This window comes from Aptenodytes forsteri, unplaced genomic scaffold (assembly GCF_000699145.1).
Source record: "Aptenodytes forsteri isolate BGI_AS27 unplaced genomic scaffold, ASM69914v1 Scaffold270, whole genome shotgun sequence".
Lineage (NCBI taxonomy): Eukaryota > Metazoa > Chordata > Aves > Sphenisciformes > Spheniscidae > Aptenodytes > Aptenodytes forsteri.
Window position 1 is genome coordinate 1,594,859 of NW_008794631.1, and position 22,685 is coordinate 1,617,543.

General features: G+C 41.5%; 1 protein-coding gene across 1 annotated transcript in view; it reads right to left on the reverse strand.

Moving 5' to 3' along the window:
- Positions 1-22,685, reverse strand: part of BMPER (BMP binding endothelial regulator) — a 132,488-nt gene that overhangs the window by 60,788 nt on the left and 49,015 nt on the right. The window contains exons 6-10 of the mRNA XM_019470535.1: positions 13,415-13,514; positions 9,484-9,593; positions 8,708-8,848; positions 6,335-6,439; positions 761-806 (exon numbers count right to left, since the gene is read on the reverse strand). Coding sequence (XP_019326080.1) covers positions 761-806; positions 6,335-6,439; positions 8,708-8,848; positions 9,484-9,593; positions 13,415-13,514 — 502 coding nt within the window. The remainder of the gene's footprint in view (positions 1-760; positions 807-6,334; positions 6,440-8,707; positions 8,849-9,483; positions 9,594-13,414; positions 13,515-22,685) is intronic.

Below are 22,685 nucleotides of genomic sequence, written 5' to 3' on the forward strand. Positions count from 1 at the left end.
AACCCCATTTTAGCAGTCTGTCCCTATTTGGTAAAATACTTAAACATGTTCTGAAGGAAATACATAATTGTATCCTGTTAACTTCAGTGAAGACAGGTCTCCCTGTTGACTTAAATAGGACAAGCTTAAAGATAAGTATTCATGTAAGTGCTTTGCTGACTAGGAGAGAACACAAGTGATATCATAAGATGATTATTCCTGAAGTGAAGAGTAAAGGGATAAAAAGGTGATGGTTGAGCTAAACATCATACAGACAGAAGGATAGCTTTCTATTGTACTTTCCACTGCTGCCCCAGACTGTGTCTCAGATTTCTGCACACCTTTTTTTAACTCTCACAAATCATCTGCAAAGGTGTTGGATTATATATACACATAGCTGGGCTGTTATTTGTATATTTAAAATACTTTATATTTGTTATTTACAAATATAAAAGGTACCCAGTCCTAAAAGTAACAATTCTATTCGTTTGCTTATTTTATTAACTACAAATTTCACAGGCCAACTATATCCTTCAAAAAGCAGCACCTCAGATTTGACAAAAATAGTGTCATTTGGAAAAAATAAAATAAAATAAAAATAAAATACCCAGGCATTTTATTTTAAATTTACAGATTCATAGGAGGCAAAATCTGTGGCCAGCAATAATCTCCTGCCCTTTAGCCACCTCTAAAAAGAAGGCAGAAAAGCAAACATACTTCTACTATATTTATTTTCTCTGAAAGAATAAAAAAATTCAAAGAATGTGAAGAAAGAACTTACTTTCAGTGCAAATAGGACAGCATCCTTTTCTGTTCAGGATTTTACCCTAATTGGGAGAAAGACAGGCTGATTTAATGAAAGAGGTTTTGGAGCAATGACTGTGTTATGTTGTAAGGCTGGATAAGCCTTTGAAAATAGTTCAAGTTGTGTTTGAACTCAATGCCCTGGTTACAGCTTCAAATATCAGGTGCTAAAAACAGACAGAACTATTCAAAGAGCTTCCTGGCAGTCTTATAAGAAATGAAATACTAAAAGGGTTCTCTGTTACCACTTTTCTCTTCAGACAGAGTGTGAGAGAGTTTTGGACTCTCGCATTCACGGATATCTAAAGCAGACTTAGTCATTGGGTTAACAAGATTGTTACCTTTTCCCCCACCTCCCAAAATACATACGATACATTTCCTATGCACACCCTTTTAGTTGCCACACAGAGGCAATCTGCCCCACCCCCACCCCCACGTTCCCCCCCAAATCATTCACTTTTCCTACAAAAATGAAGGAAGGAAGGAAGGAGGCACTGGTAGAGATCTAGTTTGGCCAGATTTCTTTCATGGCTAAATCTTGTGGTGTATCTCACCAAATCGTATTACCGATCATGGACCAATCTCCCCAGTGAAGTAAATGGGCATGCATCCAAGGATGTGCAACATCTAAAAGCAAACAATTTGGTCTAGTCATAGTAATCTGGACAAAGTCATAGTAATATGGACAAACGGTTCAAGCCTTTATTTACCACTCTGCCCAGGTCAATTTTATTTATGGCTGTGTCTTATACAAGGCTAGCTAGAAGCAGGAGGCCTGCCTCTGTGTACATACATTCATGCTCTTTTTCAGTCTTCATTGAATTAAAAGATGTTCTATCTGATTTTACGTGAATTCCCTAAAGCTAACTGTCAAGCTAGAGTATAAGCCTGGAAAATTTCAGACTAAACGATGTGTTTTTCCAAGTGAAAACTGGCGTGGGTTATAACAGAACTTATGGTGATACTGGAGCTCACCCGCATTCTCATACAGGGAAGGAAGAGGCATATGGAGCTGTACTGCTCCCCAGCACTGACCCTTTGCTCCAACAGTAGTTGAACACAGAGAAAGTCCCCTTTGTGGGACCACTGCTTCTGTTCCCTGCCAAGCAGGTGAGCAAGGAGAGGCCAGCTAGAGTGAGCAAATGGAGCTGTGCTATTCTGCCCATTCAACATACTCAACAGTGCAGAAAACCTCATGAAAACAGACAAGGAATAGGTGGCGGGTCTGTGTAGAGAGCGGGGAAGTGGGCACAGGCAGCAAGCCCTATTGCTGTCTGCCTTGCTTTCTGCCTATAGCGCTGCCAAACTTTGACAATGTGCATGGGGAGAAATGAACTCCAAGTATCTGCTGGCAGACTGAAGTGGAGCATGCTCCACCCTGCTCATGCTTGATGTACCCAGATGGCATGAATGAGAGCTTGGTGATGACTGCACTTGGGCTCATCATCCGCAGGGCATAAAAGTTCAGTGCAAGCTTGTCTTTGAATGTGCAACTGCACATGAACAGACCTGAGGCACATCTGGACTTGAGAAAAGGGCTGGATCAGAGTTTCACTGGCAGTGTGGGCAATGCTTAGATGTTTGTCTGACCACCAGGCCCCAGAGCAAAGAGAATAGCTGAGGACCAGGCTGCAACAGGGAGACCTACCAAGCACCTGCTAGGACAAAACCCCTTAAAGGAGGAACCGTTCAAACTGCACAGAAATAGGGAGCTGGGCAACACTTATTTGTATGAACGGAAGACGTGCAGCTGAATGCCACACACTGCACTGCACAGCTTTACCTCTCCATTTCAATAAAAGAGTTGAAATCATCAGCCGAGCTGGAAGTGGCAAGAATTCAAGTGAAATTGGAATCTCCAAGGCAGCCTGCTGAGGCTGGTTACTTGAGCCACCATGTTGGCCCGAGATCCTGTTTTTGTCTTGTAGAATAAGGAAACCCATTATTGCTAACATGTGCTGCAAGAGTTCGTTAGCATTGAGGGTTCCCTTAGGAGTGGGCTAAGTGATGTGATCCCATTTTTCCCTATGAATATTTATAAGCAGACCACATTTGAGTCTATTTATTTTCTGGGATTTTTCTTCTTTTTTATGAGGTTTTCAATTTTATGTCTGAGGTTTTTATTTTCTATTTTTTTAAGGCAAGAGTAATTGCGGGGGGAAGGGGGTTGTTTGGTTGTGCAATAGCAACAGCTGTTGTTTTTTTGTGCCTCATTTGGCACTAGAGTAAAAACAGCAACTTTTTGTTTGTAATAATAACAGATGTGTATAACATTAAATGCAGTCTGTGCTAGACATGGGAGAACGTGTTCTGAATAAATTTTCAACTCACTTGAAGTTCACGGGTTCAAAATTTACCCACAGAATCGAACTCTGCAAATGTCTTCACATGCCATGAATTTAATTCTATTAACTTTTGCACAGCCTTGGAGCTCAGAAAAGGCTGTATGCTGTAAAATTCACCAGGCTGTCCTCTAGCAGTACAAAAAGAGACATGTCCATGACCACTGACCATTATCACAGGCTTACATTGTTAGTGGGGAATGCAAAGGCAAAACAAGAGGAGGCGAGATGGAAAATGATAAGGATGGGCAGTCGGAAAGGAGATGGCACAAGGCAAGAAAGAGGCTGGAGCAGGGCTAGGGCAAGTGAATAGCAAATTAGGTAAGAAAAGGTCTAAAGGATTTCTGAAACTCAGTCTTGCCAAGTTTTGAGATTACTCCCTTTCTATAAAGCATTTAAGCATGTGTTTAAGCACACATGGAGGACCTACTAACTTCAGCAGGACTGGACACATGCTTAATAGTTTTGCTGGATGGGGGCCAGCATGTACCACACCTTGCAGGCTGACACTCCAGGTAACTGAGAGAGGGAGTATCTATGTGGAGTCAGCGGTCAGAAAGTAAGAAACAGAAACCACAAGCCACAAGGCTCACTAGAAGCCCAAGGAAGACTGATTTTACTATAAATATGACAGGAGGGATTGAATTTGCGAGATGTATTGCCTCCCCTGCAGATGAAAAGAATCTAAGAAAGACACTTCCTGTAATTACTGATACAGGATTAAATGCTCCAAAAAGAAAGAATAAAAGAAAGAGAAAAATGTGCCTAACCTTATGAAGAAAATGAAAGAAATGGCAGAAACAGTCTTCAAAAATATGTCAGCTTGCCACCAACGCATTGAATAATACAAATGGTTGCACGGTATTGGAAAGTTCTGCGGAATTACCACTTTGAAACCCATTCTTTCAAGAAATAATTGGCCAAAATCTATGTTGATAAATTAAATAATATTCCATCACCAAAAAACCCCACAACATCATGCAAAGAGTATTAAGGCTGCATGGTAAAGCATTAAAGTCAAGGAATAAAATTGTTAAGTTCTTTGTGAATCTTCAATCCTCTCACACTCAGTTGTGTGTACCATAACAGTTTTAATGAGATAATTTTATGTGGCCTGACACCCTAAGGGACAGTAAACAGCATTTTATTCCACAGCAGTCTTCAACAGTCAGTAGAGACTGCTTACAGCCAGAAATATTGTGAAGAGAGAAAAGAAATGGAGTTCACACTCCTACGGTTTGCAGAGACAGCAGCATAACTCTATGCATGATATCCAGACTTTCAGTATCAGAATCACTAATATATCTTTATCTTGAATAATGTGGTGTGTTTAATTAATGTTTATAGATTTGTGACAGAATATCTCATCAAAGAGAGTGGAGCACACATGAAAAGTAAAAGATTTAAATCCATTAGCATACATTATTTGCTTTAAAATTACTTGGTACCCACTTGGAATAGGAAAATAAATCTCACTCTAGAGTTTACATTCTTTCTCCTACTTGTCCTTCCAATTTAGCTTTGAAGAGCAGAAATGTAATGTGTACCTGTGGAGGAGGGTGGGTTTGCATGCAACTTGCTGTAGACTCCAATTTAAGGCACGGAGCAGGCTGACTGGTTAGATACTGGAGGGAACGGTGCTGCAGGGTTACAAAGCTGGTCTTTTCAGTCCTAAGGAACTGGACCTTGTCTGAGGACTCAACTCGGAGGTCCAGGGCAGTTTAGGACTTCACATTAACCTTGGAGCAGATCGTGTAGCAGTGCTAAATGAATTTGTCAGTCATTCATTTATGCTGCCGGAGGACTGCGGATGGTAAATTTTTACCCACCACTATTTTCATTTTAGAAGCCACTTCAACTGATCATCTCAATGCTCAAATTTATATATCGGTACTGCTGAAGTGGTGTATTTCACTTAAGATCTATATTAAGCCAAATTAGTTATATGATCTCAGAAGCATCTTAAACGTTTGAAATGCATCAGCACAGGGAAAATATAAATGAGATGCAGTGTGTGCCAGGTTCTCGGCCAACAAAGAATTTGAAGAGACCTGAAGGGTCCAAGCTCTCACCTCCTGCTTATACTGTGAATGGCCTGAACAAACCTGATTGCCATGAGCCACATCAGGTTCCCAGAAGAGCAGCTCCATTTGTTCACACTTCCTAAGATGTATGCAACATCTCACATGAGGCCCATTAACAGGAGAACTGCCCTCGCAGTGAGTGCCAGAGTGACAGGAAAAGGATGTCCCCTCTACTAAGGATGCAAGCATCGCACTTGCAGCCCACTGGCACAGCAGAACAGGGAGCACCAAGGTACAGGCTCTGTATTCTACCACCACTTCTGGCTGTCAAAAGTTCACACATATAAAATTTTACAAACTAGAGTTTGTCATTTAAAATTTTATACCTAGGTGTCTGTGACTCATATTTTCTCCACTGGCTTCCAGGATGGAGAAGGAAACACTGAGAAGGTGTAATGCTAACGACTTGGCTCTCTCTTCTGCAGTTCTGTTCAAAGATCTGCCCCTACATGAGGTGCTATTTAGAGCTCCCTCTTCTGAAAGCTTGAGCCATTAAAACAAAATAATTTGTCAGTGACAGAAATCCAGGAAACAAAGGCTGACTTTAGCTCAAGGTTTCAAGTTATGCTAATTTTTGAAGCAATTAAGTGAAGTTACAATTACACCACTCTGCGTTCACCTCAGACTTTCAAATAAAAAAATACTCAGGCTGCAACCTTAGAGAAAGCAGCATGGCTTGATTGAAATAATTTGCTTTGTTTTGTCTAATTCACATTTTCAAGCAAGTATTAAGCCTCATATGCACTGAGAAATGCAAGTACAACAACCTCCTGTGGCTTGCCTTAACAATATGCATGCTCTTGAAATATTAACATAGTCATCTCACCACTCTATAAAGCTATTAAATATACGTGAAAGATGTTCCAGTGCAGATACTTGGGACAGAGAAAGTTAAAGGGACAAAGAGAAAAGTAGCACAGAGTCTTCAGAACAAGGACAGAGGCGGGAAGCCCATATTCAGGGTAGCAGTAGCACACTTGGGGAACGCCAGCCTAAAATAACACGCCAGAGGATCCCTTCTTTCCAATCTGCATGCCCCACTGCCATGCACACACTTCCAAGAAACGCTGAAGATAATGGTGGAGGAAAAAAGAGAAGAAAGTTCTGTTCTTTTAAAAAACTCACATGAGGACAGCTGCTGACTGGAATGCACTGTTTCTTGCGACACTCTGTCTTGCCTTTCACACAAGCACAGATGGTGCAGTTCACAGAGGACCACATCTCTCCATCCTGCAAGAGGCAACATGATATAGTATCAGCTGGGGTGGCAACAGGAAGCTATTTCAGCAATGTATCATTGCACAAGAAAGGATGACTTTCCCTGTTGGCATTGTGTCATTGTTTAGTCTAAATTATTTTGAGGTGTCTGTCCATGTCCAGTCGGATTAAAGACAAAGATCAAATTCAGCAGGGTTTTCTTCCCTTTGGCCCTCTAGGTCAGAAATTCATTTTGCCAAGGCTAACAAATCACATTTGCATTTTTCACCAGTGTCCCGATTATTTGCATTGTTTTCTCTCCAGTATGTGTCTGAGATGTGATCACACCTACCACAAATTTTTGTTTAAGCTCACATAATTAGAAAAACCTGATTCATTGGGTTGAGTGACATCTTTAAGTTGTTGCATGTGAAAGTATTTGATTAAGATGTCAGCATATAGTGAATTTATTCCCAGATGCAGCATCATTTTGACTTAGGGCAGGAATGGTCGAATAATGAATTCTAATTTAGATTACTTACAGCACTTTCACAGATACTTGATCTGCTAAACATCTGAAAATGTTTAGAAGAGATACAGTGCTAAACTTCTCAAATGCAAAGCAGGTAAGACAGTCTATGTATGGCTCTTAAAGTATTAGGTGCAGAGCAAAATATGCCTCATGGTCTTGTCCCCACTTACTTGGGAAGGATTGCTTGTGGAACTGCCCTGGCTCCTTTTTACATAGTGTTGCATTTGCCAAGTGTGGTTCCTAAAACATTCTGTCTCACCCACTTACAGTCTTGTGCTAGCCCACTTAGAGCCAAAATGTGCATGTTTTCTGTTTACAGGGCTGCTGTGAAGGAAGGGTGAGGATAGACCTGACAGGAACAGGCAGTCCAACCAGACAGCTGTGAACAATTATGTGCCCACCTCAACATGATGTTCTGACCAGAGAGAAAAACAGACTAAATCTGAAATGCCAAGGAGCCTAAATTATTCAGTGCAGCATGCTTGGTTAAAGGCTGTCTCTCCCCTATCTATTGTTTCCAGGCCATGTTACGATTGCCTGGTGTTCCTGATGCAGCACATGTTCTTGTGGGCCTCTAATGACCACTCTCCAAGCATCTGCTAAGGTACCAGAATATATCACAGCTGACTGCATGCAGCTACCCTGATTTTTTGTCTCTCAGCTGTTTTTGCACAGGAGTGCAAAAACACATTCACTGTGCCCATTCTACCTGTGTAAGACCATTAACTTCAACAGAGCAATGCTGGATTTACCTTTTTGCACACGAGGCCAGAAATGGGTGTACTGTCTCGTTATTTTTTCTTACTCCATATAATACTTAGTAATATAATAAAATCTTCACAAGAAGCAGAATATTTTAGTTGGGTGCCTAAGAAGCAAGCATTTGTTCCTGAAGCACAATAGCACCAGTGTGAAAGTGCCAATCAGATGGAGTATAGTCTCAGCGTACAGTAGGTTCACATGTAATTTCCAGAATAAACACTTCAGCTATGTACACAAAAGATGGAATAAATGGGAAGCAATTCTGGCTGAGCAAACCAAGTATTCACAAAGGATTTAACATTTGATCTGATTCAAGGGTCTCTTAATTCACAGATGGCCCATTAGGTGACAGAATCTTTTTCTGACACAGTGTGAAAAAAGCCGCACCACTTGGAAAAACAAACAGGGTCTCAGCAATAGCAGAAGTGTTCTGCAGGGAATCCCTTGTGATTTGAAAACATTGGGTGAGAGTGCAGTAGGTACAGTTATTACATGGCTATCCCAATGTAAGATGTCAGGGGTGCTGTCCTTAGCAGAGATGTGAAATGTGGTAAATCAAGATGAGTAACTTTCAGTCAAGACGAACTTCGCACAGCTCCTGTTGGCTCAGCTATGGAAGAGACTCTTTGGCTCAGCAGATAAAGCCTACATACCACTCAGGGTATCTTCTCCATGAATATCAGTGTTTGTTTGGGAAAGCAGAGCATTACTATCTCTTACTAAATATGCATTATACTTGTCATGAAACAGCGGCTTGAATCTCTGCGGAGAGGGAGACGTCACATCAAGGAGGAACTAATCCTTAACTGCTGTGTATCAGCAGAATTTACACAAACTCAGAAAAAAATAGTAGATGGCAAATTTTGCAAAGCTTTGCCTGTGAGTTGTTCCATCATCAACCAGGATGGTGAGGATTCTGCTAAAAAGCAAGCCACAATTTACAGTAAACTCATGCTGTTTCAGCTGTTACAATGGCATCTATTCTTGAGCCACACCTGGAACTTTACCTGGAAGATCTTATTGCCAAACTTGCACACTTTCACTTCCTCAGGAGAGATATATGAGACACACTCCTTGCAGCAGTGGTCTTTGTTTTTATCACATTCACCAGGAAGTAAGCACCTCTTCTTACATATCACTGTTGAATCCTAGGTAAAAGAACAAAAGGAAATAATGAAATCATCACCAAGATGTTTGTGCTCCTGTGTGTCCTTACCATGACATTTCTGCTTGCTCAGTCATTGCATTCACCCAAGCTACAGCCCAACCGCTTTGAATAGGTAAGCTCAGAGAAAATAAAAATTATTTACTGGATTAAGGGAATCTTTCATGGTCTGTGAAGCTAAAGCCCAGCTTGTACTTCTGTGGGCCTGCAAAATCTTACTGATTTGGTGACACTTTCATTTTCTGTGCCTAGGTGCAAAAGTGCAAGTGCTCACAGTCATGTTAGAGGAACTAAAAAAAAACCACTGCCCTTCAGCAGACGTGTTAATTCACCATGTAGAAAATCCTCTTCCACAGTAATGCAAACTTAAAGAGGATCACATAATCTGAGTAACTTCATTTTGCATCACACAGAGTCAGGCATCATGTCTCAGCTGAGGCAGTCAGTAACTTTTTAAACTTTCCTAGCACAACTGCAAGTGCTCTTCAGGTCAGATTCTCGGGGACCACACAAGATGCCAAAGAAGAACACTATCAGGGCTTACAGTTCCACAGCCCTACAAATTACTGCTAAGTCAGACAACCAGCAGCACACAATACCAAAGCACTGTGGACTTACCTTGCATGTACACATTGTGCAGTTGTCATAAATAAATGAGGACCCATTATCATACACGTTGCTGTGAAAGAGGCAGCTTCCAAATGGGAGGTCAAACACTTTCCTCTGTCCTGAATATAAATAAACAGTAATAGAAACAGAATGTGGTTGAAAAGATGCCATATTGTCAACAAAAATAGTAGGGCTTATTGTCACCAGACCAAATTCATGTGCAATGTGTCATTTGCTATGTGTTTCCATTTTAGTGTGAAAAAAATACGTACTTTTAACAGTTCACTGTTCTTCTAGCACACATTCATCTGTACAAATTCTACCATGGGAGGGAATATAAATATGATTTATGGCATGTTTATATTGGAAAAATCTTTCTTCTCCTTCTCATCATGAAGTGCCCAGTGCAGCTAAAGGAATAAAAAGTAACCACTGCAAACTCCTAGGGTAGGTGCACTTAAACTAGTTTAAACAGTCTTTAACTTAATGCAATAACTTATCAAATAAAGCAGCCTTAACTGGTTTTAGCATATCTACCTCAGGGGTTCACAGCAGTCAAACTAAATCAACTCAGTGACACTGATGCAAAAAAACCATAGGTGTTGTCCGGTCTCATTAAGAAAGTTTGGTGTACCATGTTCACACAAGGTTGCAAGAAATACAGGCATTTGCATTGTTTATGAGCAGAATGAGGGCAACACAAGATATTTAGTTTCCATAACCCATAAAATATTTGGGTTTCATGAGAGTGAGTCAAGGTTTAGAGCACTATACAGGGAAGGCAGAGTCAGTATCAAATCCTTCCTGAAGTCCTGCAATCCTGCAAGCACTTTCAGATCCAAGTTGCAACACACTTTGCGGTTCTGCAAGCTTCTCTTATTCTTCAGCTTCTTTCCTAGTAGGTTATTTTAAACAAGTGACCATTATGATACATAAACATGAGCTCTTTACAAAAACTCACATGAAATCACTATCTTATCTTCCTGGTTTTGAATACCTTCCCCTGTCTACTTTTGGTGGCAGCCAACTAATAAGTTCTTTTATGAGTGGCTGCCAGTCTCCCAGCTTATAATTTCTGAGGTCTGATGTTAAATAGGCATCAATTCTGAGGTAGGGAATGGCCACTATAAGTATATACAAGAAGTTACTAAGTACTAGGCCAATACTTTAGCTCTCAAATCACCAGGTCTTGGCACACCATAATTCCTTCCCTTTTCAATAATTCTTGATAAATGTAGAACAGGTTAAAAGAAAAAGGTTCCATTTTCCTCTGAGATATAAGAGAACAAAAGGATAAGCACACAGCAAAATCCACTGGATTAGCCTTGAGTTTTTACAAAGCTAATGTTAAAATAACTATTAAACAAAAGTTAAGAAATAATTGCTGTTGTTCCATTAGACACAATTTGAATGTCTCTCTCTTGCAAATTAGTTACCTTGGACTAATCTGTGCTTGCATAACCAGCCTTCCTTTTACTGAATGTGCGTCTTTCTGAAAATGCTTAATTTCTCTTGCAGGACTGACATACGAAATCAGCTGAGGATGCTCAGTAGCCCTAAAAGGAACTGCTCTACATCCATGCACCACTTATGGGCAAAGCCTAGCTATAGTCCCGCCTGTAACAACTACTAAATACTAGGCCAATACTTTAGCTCTCAAATCACCAGGTCTTGGCACACCATAATTCCTTCCCTTTTCAATAATTCTTGATAAATGTAGAACAGGTTAAAAGAAAAAGGTTCCATTTTCCTCTGAGATATAAGAGAACAAAAGGATAAGCACACAGCAAAATCCACTGGATTAGCCTTGAGTTTTTACAAAGCTAATGTTAAAATAACTATTAAACAAAAGTTAAGAAATAATTGCTGTTGTTCCATTAGACACAATTTGAATGTCTCTCTCTTGCAAATTAGTTACCTTGGACTAATCTGTGCTTGCATAACCAGCCTTCCTTTTACTGAATGTGCGTCTTTCTGAAAATGCTTAATTTCTCTTGCAGGACTGACATACGAAATCAGCTGAGGATGCTCAGTAGCCCTAAAAGGAACTGCTCTACATCCATGCACCACTTATGGGCAAAGCCTAGCTATAGTCCCGCCTGTAACAACTCTTCTACTGCTCTATGTGGGGCCAGGACTTCAATCGCATAACTTACGTCAACAAGTGAACAAAAGTCTGGTTCTCTCTCACACCCTCTTTCCATGCCTTGCAAACCACCCAGCGCAATTCCGGGTGGCCAACCCAGTTCAGATAGTTGGTAAAAAACCACTGACAAAGGAGCTACCACTTTAAAAGATGTGGTGGTGAAGATATTGGCTTAATGGTCAGCTTTGCTGGCTCATAACCACTAGTTAAACTAATAATTCAAGTCCCAGCAGAGTCCACTGCATTCTTCTAAGCTATATACGCTGAGTATCAGGAATTCAACTGCAGGGAGGTCCTCCACATGATACTTTAAAAACCATGCCTCAGCATCCCTGAAAACATTTCTCTTTCTCGACTGCCATGCAGTGTGCTACACATCCCTTGGCTCTACCTCCGCTCCAAAACTTTCAACACGTCCCTGCGAATAGACATTATCTATTCACAGGTATATGACATGCTTTAGAGCAAAGACCACATAAAATGAAAATCATTATTATTAGTGAACTCATTTACAGACATTTCTAAGGGGGAAAAAAGAATCTGTAGAAAAATCCCCATGCAGTCAAAAAATAAAGCTGGGTTTTGAATGCCTAGATCAAGGAGGGGAAGGTGCAGTTGGGAAAAGCATGGGGTGGAGAGGACAAGGGGAGTTTACAGAAGGAAGGGAAAAATGTCCTCAGCCAAAATAGAAGCTCTGCATTTGGACTGTTCTCCTCTCCATTTCATTCCTCTACTGTAGTACTCTCTAGTACTGTGGTTAAATGTTCCAGGCAGATATTTATTTGTAGCACTTCTCAATTAGCGAATAAATAAATAAATAAACACAGGTTTGTTTCAAGCAGTCAAAATTGTTAAGTATTATGAGAAGCTGGAACTCTCTGTGGCTTGCTGCCTCCAAGGTCAGACCTCTCTGTACCCCTAACCTATCCCTGGAAACAGACTTTGGATAGTAGTAAAGATATGGTCAAAATGACAAAAAGTTTCTGTTGAAGAACTGGGAGTTATCAACTGAACATTTTCCAAACCTAGTTATAACCTCATAGACCAAATTAAAGCTAATTTACTTGGTAGGATGTAAGTGCTCCTTGTTCATGAAATAGAGGGACACATGCTGAGGAACGTTAACCTGTGGGATCTGTGGACACGGTAAGAGCAAAATAAGGACTCTCAAAAGTCACTGCCTTCCTTGGCATGACTTGGAAGAACTAGCCCTTCTTAGAGGCCTCTGACTTACTCCTTTAAAATGTGTTGGAAAGACGTAATTGAAAATATTCCTGGCTGGAACTGTGATTCCACCTTAAGGCAACCATGAGGCAGACTCCTGGGTCCCTGGCCTCTCTGACAACAGCTTCTAAGAATGCAATTTCAGTCCAGAAGTTTCCTCTGACCTGCATTTCCTCAAAATCAAGACTGCAAATACACACTTGAATAAAAATATGAGAGGGTGAGGACTTTTTCTTGTGGCAAATTCCAATGAAACATTTCCTCCCGCCTCAACCTCCTTTGTAAAACATGTGTAATGAAGGTGGGAAACATCTCTATATTTGTCTCTCTAAGCAATCCAACTGGTCTATGCTCAAATGCTCTTCTGCAGCTGCTTGCTTAGTACCACCCACCACAACCCTACACACTGACCCTGAGTACCTGTTTAAACTTGTAGATTATAAACTCCACTGAGCAATACTGTCTCTTCCACTTCCCAGAATTTATCAGTATTGAGAAATACCAGTATAAAAGATGCTACGCAGAAACATATCATATTAATTACAAAATTCCCAGGAAAAAACCACTCACCTAAGCATTTGGGGCAACACTGTCCAGCAGGAATGTGGCTGAGGTGCTGGGGACATGAGAGAATAGGGCAGACTTCTTGGATGCACTGTGTCCTGCCACCCTGAAGGAAAATAGGCTCAGTTAGAAAAAAAATAAAGCAAAATGTCAAGTAGACATGCACACACACACACAGACTGGTAACAAGTCTTAAAAAGCCTTAGCCAAAGCAGTATTTGCCAACAGAAATTTCTGCTTGCATCAGGCAAACAAGGAACGTGTACAACTGTCCTTCAACACTTTCTATATTGCTTGCAGAGACCTTGGATTATTCATATTTTTTCATTCTCTCAAGCAATGAATGTAATAGTTGAAGAAACAGTGTCTCTCTATCTTATTTCTTAGTGTGGATGTGAGAAAACCAGGGAGAATAAAATCATTATCCATGAACCTTTACGGATGTTCAAAAAAGTTATTGAGCAATTTTTTACATTATTCTTCACCTCCTGTGCCGTGCCCTTCTAGGCTTGTCTGGGACAGGGATTAAGTGCTGAAGCAAGATGAGAGCAGGTGTTCTTCCACTATGTCTGTGACCTCAGAAACCAAATAAGCCAAAATCACTTAAGAAAGCACATTCTTGTTAGCCTCCAAGTCCAACTATGCAAACACAGAAGGTCTGCTTTCTTCAGAGGACTGAAAACCAAGAGGGTATATGAAATTTTGATAATGAATGTGGCAAAAAAAAAAGAAAAAAATAAGCAACCTGGACTGGGTATATCCTGGTATATCAACGAATATCAGAAACAGAGAGAGGCAAAAAGCACAGGAAAGACAAAAGCATAGAATATATGTCTAAGATTAAGTCAGTCAAAAGAGATCTTTGTTCTCATTCTGCTCTGTTGCCTGATTACTTCACTGTGCTTATACAATACTGTGGGACCCTCTACCAATATGTGCTCCATACTCTCATGAGAGGTCCAGGTTGTTAAACTTTAAAAATCAGTCCAGCTATGGCTTAGCAAGAGAAGTCAGCCCTTTTCATCTAACTGCCCTGCCTTATTTATCACTCAGAGCTGCAGGCTCATCCCAACAATAAGCTTTGTGTTCCTGGATGCTGTGATGGAAGACATATGAACAGTCTCCTCCCACCTACACGCCGGATGCCTCTCGGGGCTCCTTGGGGAAAGATGGAAAAAGCTGTTCATTTTGAAGTGCTCTGTGCCTGAAATGATGGTATGCCATTCCACTCCTAATGGCCTCAGTGAATCATGTAAAAAGCTTTTACATACGGGCAGACCCACATATACACTATTATGCAGAAAATAACGTACTGACTGTACCCCCGTTCTATAATAAGTTTTCAGGCACTGAAGTCTACGTGTCCCATGGGGCCACCAAAGCATCCTGAATGCACATGGCTAAGGACTGCTCGTAATTCTTTCACTGCAGCATGCAGGAACAGAGAGTTTATTGTAGGCTGAGATGACTGCTCTAAATTAAGGGTCAGACCAGAAACTTGACAAAACGAAATGAATTCTTCACTGATGTTCCTTACGATGCTCAGGGAATAGCTCTGTGAGAAGAGACACAGGTGCAGAACGAAAGAGAAAATACCAAAGAAGGGCTCTCTGAAGCAGTGCTGTCATTCAGCCCAGGGAAAAAGGCTAAGAGAAGACAAAGTTCAAACTTTGGAGACAATTCAGCAAATGGGAAAATAGGGCATGGAGACTTCAGCCAGTCTGGTGACAGGATCAGGTGTACATCCATGGAAGATAAAGCAATGCTTCAACACATGGTGAGCACAGGTCCTTTCTTGCAACCTTGCTTCTGTATTTAATACTCACATATCCTATGCCTCTGCGGAACTGCTCTGGAATCTCGCTTCTCTGACAGATTGAATCAAAGCTCAGGCTTAGCATATTATTGAGACATTGCCTTTGCAGTCTGTTGCACAGAATCTTTTTTATATGAAATGCCATGGATAATATGAAATACTTCTTCATTTTGGCGTTTTTTTTATAGCTCCTTTTATACTTTTTGTATTGGCCCATCCTCTGCACAAAACTAAGTTCAGTTGCGTTTCTCTTTATACCCCACTGCTACTCCTGCTTCCAGCTGTAATGCTGCTTTTTAACATCAAACTGCTTCTAGCTCACTTCTGTCTCAGACAGGCTCTTCCAGGCTTGAATATCATGCTAGGGTGCAAGTTCAAAAACAGTCTGAAACAAATCAACCTGTACCATTTAAAGTAAGCATAATTCTACTTGCCCTACAGAGCTTAGAGAGAGAGCTCGTTGGGCACTACAAGGAAACGTCAAAACCTACACAATATTTCTATTTTCTTAAAAGCCTTAGTCAATGCAATTCAAAACTCACAAAGCATTCAGAATACCAGCTTTTAAAGCAGGATTAGCTAGCATTGCCAGTGCTTTAAATTGCATGGAATAGAACCGTGTAGAAAACACAGTGCAACAGAAGTTCAACAAAAAAAGCAAGGGGAAAAAAATAACTCTGGAGAGCAAAAAGGTTGGCTCTGGACAGCCTAAGCCAGGGTGGGAACTGTACAGTAAACACCTTGCCTCCTCCACCTCGCAATTACATCTACAGCTTTTAGCTCACATTTCACTGTTAAGTGTAACATCTCCCAGGCAGCCAGAATATTCCAGGTGTGAAGCAACACCTTCCAGTAAAACCAAACCTGAACTGGAAGCCAGTGCAGACCAATAAAGTACAAGTGACATCTGCTTCCTGTGAGAAATGCTATTCAAGAGCTAGGCAAATAAATCCTTGAGCGATAGTTACGTGAAGCCTTAATCAGGGGATGCTGCTGCAATCCACAGTCCTCTGGAGGTAACAGATTTTGTAAGAAATCTACAGTCTACAATGAAAAGATTCACTTTCCACCTCAGAGACAAACCAAACCACTCTAACTCCTGCTGCCACCGCTTATCTGCAAAACAAAGCAAGAGGCTCCCTGGCATCGGCTCAGAGGGTGGTATGGACTGAGGTATTGTCTCGTCTCAGCAGCTTTCTCAAGAGACAGAAGAGAGGGGAAGATGAAATAGCACTTTCTAACTCTCCCATGAGAGCTCCATCTTTGAGAAGGACAGACAATGAGTCTTTCCTAAAATGAAAACACGGAGCTAGTCTAGCTACCCATCCATCCACTTCTGCTGAGCTCCCACCTCAACTATGATACTTCACTGCTCAATAAAGGGACAAGAAACTTGGCAGAGTTGAGAGATGCACCCATCCAGGCTGTGGCTGACTTTGCTGGAGACACTGGATGAAGGATAGAGCGCAGTTTCTGAGCAGGCTACCCACATGCCTAGTGCACAGCATGTACGCAGCCTGTGTGCTAGGACAAATGGAGAAAAAATGTCTGCAGAAAAAACTGCCTGTCTAAAAACTCCCCAAAGGTTGGGAGCCTGCTGCAATTAATCTCCAAGAGCCGTGGGCTCCATCTACCATGAGGGTGAGAACAGTGACCACCAACAGCAGAGCTGCCCTTGTCATAAGCAGATTTTGAAAGCATTCATGAAATCTCAGGAGGACAGAGGTTTCCATATTCCTAACTGGTTTCCTACTGATAATGAGCATGTCTAAACTTAATAATATTTTATATACATGTTATTTAATGTTAAAGGTTAACTTTAGTATTATCAAGAACCATGTTTCTTGTGGGCATCTCATTTTCCATTTCAATTTCAAGCTTTATCTCTGTGCTTTAGAGAAGCTATAAATCATCTAAAAAAGATTCCTCCCTAGTTTTGCCCTATGTTCACCTTGTGCTTGAAAGACTCTGCTAATCCTCCAACAGAAGTAAAATTTCCATTGATTTTGCAGAATATTTTGTCTAAGTGTTGGCATTAGGATTCAACCCACAGTGGATCGTAGGCATTTATTTTTAACTTTCATTCTAGAAGAAGTGTGAAAGGTTTCATTTGCTACCAGTGAGGCTATCCTTAAGGGAAAAAAAAAATATAAAGAAATATCAAAGCTACATTTCTCTCAACTCCAGGATATGTATTCCAGATATTTAGAGCAAGGTCAGACACACACTGTAGCCTCAGCAGGGGTTGCTGTAAGAACTAAGACAGATGTTCAAGGTTGTCTCCAACTATGAATGAAGATTTTATGCCACAAGCATGAAAAATACCTTTGAAAGTTCAACAGGGTCACTACTGAGCAAGTCTGCCCCATGCCAGTGGCAAGAGAAGCCAAATAAACACACAACTGTATGACTGTTTGACTTCAACCGCTCTAGCTCAGTGCAGGTGACTACAGCCACCATGAATATATTGAGACATTATCATTTTTGTGATAGCAATGGCATAAAGGCAATGAATAGAAATCTGCTGATAAAGAGATAGACATCTCATTTGAGATTCAGATAATGATGAGAATTACCATTCTGGGGAAAAAAAAAAAGATTAAGGCATACCAGGACTCTTATTTCACTATACCACATTCGCTGATGTGTGTAAGGCTTCCTACGTGAATTGGATAGCGTATTGGCTTGCATACACTTGTTGGTCACCAGGAGCTCTGTCTAACGTATTAACTACTGTGTGATAGTAAAAACTTCCACTACCTCCCAAACGTGTACTAAATACATAAAACAAGTCAGCAACATGTACTATGCAAACATCTTCAAGACACCCCTGGAATCACATGCTTGTAAACCCATACCTTGGGTTTACAATCAGGTGTACAGTCCCTGATATCATGTAAGTAGACTTCAGGCACAAAAGTGATAGGTGTTCTCTCCCATATCAGATGAAAGACACTCCGGTTCTTATAAGAATGATGGTGCAGTATGTGGCAGACAGCCTCTGGGAGTAACTTCGCCCTTACACAGTATTTCAGGGTCCCTGAAACAGCCGTGTCATGCACAGTGAGAGTTCCCTGGAAGGGTCACGGGAGGGAGAAGGTTTTCAGGAAATGCACAAAGTAGCAAAACAGTTCTCAGCATAAAAGCAAACAGCACATCAATCAGTTCAGCAAACGTTTACAATCATGTACAGTCCCTGATATCATGTAAGTAGACTTCAGGCACAAAAGTGATAGGTGTTCTCTCCCATATCAGATGAAAGACACTCCGGTTCTTATAAGAATGATGGTGCAGTATGTGGCAGACAGCCTCTGGGAGTAACTTCGCCCTTACACAGTATTTCAGGGTCCCTGAAACAGCCGTGTCATGCACAGTGAGAGTTCCCTGGAAGGGTCACGGGAGGGAGAAGGTTTTCAGGAAATGCACAAAGTAGCAAAACAGTTCTCAGCATAAAAGCAAACAGCACATCAATCAGTTCAGCAAACAGACAGACAGACAAGCCAGAGCTTCCCACATCCCTGCAGCCTGATCTATTGTCTAGACTAGGATTTTAAAAATGCCTCTTTAGAAAGTATTGGATAAAATTCAGAATAGGGAGATCTTGAGCTTCAGTTCAAAACAACAGGTATTTATACTGTCCTGTGTGTGCTAGATTTTTAAGCTCTGGCTCTAGATCTCAAAACCTATTTGCTGAGATATCACTGCTATAGGAAGGCTTTAGAAAGTGGTCCTAGTGACAGTCTAAAGTGGTGTCCTAAGAACTGCATGTGCAGCAAATGCTCTAAAGAGCTCACCTTCATTTTAATACTAGATCATGCAGATCAGTGTGGATAAAAATTATTGTCTTAAATGTCTTAAAAATTACCTAAAATCTCTACAGATTCGAAATGGTAAGCTGAAAGATTCTTATGAATAAATTTCTAGAGCAAACTCTGGCGCAAAGTAAAGGCACAATTCTTAAACTATCCTTTCCCACTGTTTTCTCTCAGTCTGATGCAAAGGCATTCCTTCACACAGCCAAGAGAAGTCTAAAGAACTCCATCAATTTCTAGCAGGTAAGAGATCGACTTTACCACCTCTCTCTCCATGTGCACCCTTACAATCCAAGTAGTTAGGTGTACTGTTTGTGTCATCAACAAGCTGTATTACTAAGAAAGTTCAATTAGTTGTCTCCAACTAATGTAAATTCATGTCCCTGAGCTCCTAGCAAATTGCAAGTGTGGTTGCAAAATGTCACAGAGTTAGAACATCTTGACCTAAAACCAGGAACTGAAAAGCCTCCCTCTTTTGGAAGTTAATCTGTATGTGGTTGTATCCAGCTGCTGAGGAATTAACTAAATTATCCATTAGTTAGTAATTTAGGGTAGGATGAAGCCTCTAAAAACTGTCATGCTTTCCATCAACCAAATACCATGCGTACAAAGTGACTTGTGCAAGTGCCAAGCCAATCCAGTCTTGCCATCTATTCCACTTCTCGAGAGCCACATTTCCTGGGATTGCTTAGATGAAGAAAGCAAATTTTCTCTTTTTCAGAGGGAAGTGGTGTACTGTGTTTGTTTGCTGAAATATCACAGCATCCTCCTAGAGAGTGAAGTATGCTGTTCTGGGGTACAGGTCTCCACTTTGAAATCGGACTGCTGGAGAGCTGCTGGTCCTGGTTCTTTCAAAACACGATTTGCACCAACTCTCCTGTGGGAGGAGGTGGAGGACCGGGGTATTTACTGCCTTGGGTGAAAGGGAACATTCTGGAAAATGAAATCTTGGGTTGCACGGTAGCTTTCTTCAAGTATGCACAGGCAGAGACACTGATCCTAAAATTTCACAGTTGCTGGAACTGCAGAAGGGCTCCTCGGGGAAGGTCACGCAGTGCTCTGCTCTCAGCTGAGGGACTCAGCACAACCAGCACTTGGTCATATTTCTCCAGTCTAACAGTGCTGTGTAGAAGTCTTGCTGGGATTATATTGCATCTGGCTTCACAATCCGGCTGAAATCAAATCACTGGCTGACCCAACAGCCTAGCTGCAGAGTCTAGCAGCTGAACAGCCAGCAGCCCTCTCCCCTCCAGGGCTTACGCACTGAGCTCTTGGCTCTGTTGAAAGTGATGTTGTAAATAACCCCTCTTCACTTGGAAGCCTTGAAAAGTTTAATTGTGGTGTGTACTTCTTCCCCTTTCAGGCTGATTTCCTACAGAAAGAAGGCTTATGCAGGCACAAACTGGGCACACCCGTAGCCTGTGAATCCCTGATCAGCTCCAGCCACAAATGATCAAGGGACTTCTCTGAAAAAGGTATATAGAGATAAAATACCAAAAATCAAAATGATATTAAGATCTCAAGGACATTAAGTTCCTACAAGTTTTGTCAAAACCAGACTGCTGCAGAGAGTAGGGAGCCCCCAATTTCTTTCCCAGAAGGGACACCAGAAAGCATCCCACAGTGTTAGGCAGCAGCTGGCTGTCCAGGCAGCATCTCCCAGACGTCCTGCCTTTTGCTTGGTGCTCGTGTCGTGGAGGTGCTGGAGGAAAGCTCAGATTATTGCAGTCAGGGCAGATACAGGAGCAAGGGCCACACATCTATAGAAACAGAGCTTCGTTACTTCTGCTGCTCCTGGAAAAATATCTCTTTCCTAGGTTAGCAGGGGCAATGGGACATAAGACAGGTCTGTGTCCCATACCTATTGCACCATTCCCATGAGATGAGGCATTTTTCTTCCTGTCTTTCCTATGTTTTTTTTTCCCCAGTGCCTACACGGATTCATGATACCTGTGTTCCAGACTGGCCTGCAACTATCCTGATCGCTGGATGCTTTCAGCTGGAGCCCACATACTTGTTCGGCTTTGGGAACTGTTATTTTATTGATCCTTCTCCTGGACAGTTCAACAACTCAGGCTTTTTCCAAGGGTAGATCTGTTTCTCTCAATAAATCTCTCCTGCAAGCAGAAATAACGTGTCCGACAAATTATTCTGTCTTTCATTAGGTACCCTTTAATGTCTCTAAAGTTACATGTAGAAGGCAGGGCTTTCAACTCTGTAATGTAACTGCTTATTCCTTCTTTTGCTAGTTGAGTGAGTTGAAAAAATCAACAGTACCTCTCTACAGCTCAGAGATGTCTGGATTCGTGCTGCACCTCAAACACCTTTGTGGGCTGTTTAATTATCCCAGGCACTATTCCCAGCAACGGAGCATCACTTACTTCTCAGAATTTTTTTCCCAGCAAGAGAGTATCTAAAAAGTTATCTTCATTTTCTCAACTTTACCGACAATGCTCAATGCTACATAGCAGGTTAGATCTTGCTTTCAGCATGGAGATGATTGGCCAGCATCTCAAATCCAGCTTTTCTTCTAGTCTGAATTCTTTCACATCACCTCCATCACTTGCTGCCATTTCACACACTTACTAATCAAGCTCTCTTCCTTGCTGCAGGTCTCGTTAAACTGATTGCTGCCACTGCGCCTTACATAGTCCATGCTGGGTAGTAGTATCAAAAGACTTCAGACTTCTGAAATTAAAACTAGCTCTTTATTAATAGAGAGCTGCTTAACAGAAATGCCGCAACCACAGGCACCACTGCACGTACCCTCCGCATGTGTCTTGGTGTTTCCTATAAACCAGACACCCTTCTATAGGCTATGCTTCCCCCTCTCATCTCCCTGCCAGTTGCTGCACAGGGCACACTCAAACAGTGCCAAGTCATCTCTCTGAATGCTGCTAGGGAAAACAGGGATAGGGATCTAGCGCCGTACAGCACTCACTATAGCACAATGCCTTTCTATAATGCTGGAGGTTAGAAGACATACACCTGGTGGAAGAGGTGGATTTTAAGGCGGGATGTAGGCAAGGACTGCATCAAAGGTCATACAAATCAGTGGGAGTCTTTCCATTGATTTCAGTCTACTTTGGAAGACAGCATTTTGAACAAAAGTCCCAGAAGTTGCACAGGGCAATGGTGAAAAATGAGCCAAGATAACCACTTAAGCAGGAATGCACCAGGAGGGCAGCCCCACACTGCAGAAAGGGGCAGAGCTCTCCACTACCTTGCGGGTAAAGAGCAGCAGCTTCATGGGGACAGCAGAAGGGAAGCAAAGACATTGGCAAGGAAACAATTCTGGCATGCCACTGCAGGAAAGAGTTCAGCTATTCATGATTAATTTAGCTGTTACACCAGAGGCCTCCAGTGACTACGGAAGCTTTGCCGTGAGCCACATGATTATTTATTACTCTTCTAAAAAGAACTGTTTCTATGAAAAATTGCAATAAAACATGTTATGCTGGAAACTGTCTGTGGCCAGAAAAACTATTAAAAACCACTAACAAGCTTCTTCAGCTTATTCACGTCCCATCCCAGATAATAAGAAAGTTAGGGTTAAATCCAAGGGACTTTCCTAACTTCAGTTATTAGAAGCAGAGCAGTAGCTCTGTAAAGCAGGTCCTGGGTTCTTGCAGCCATGACTTTTTCCCTG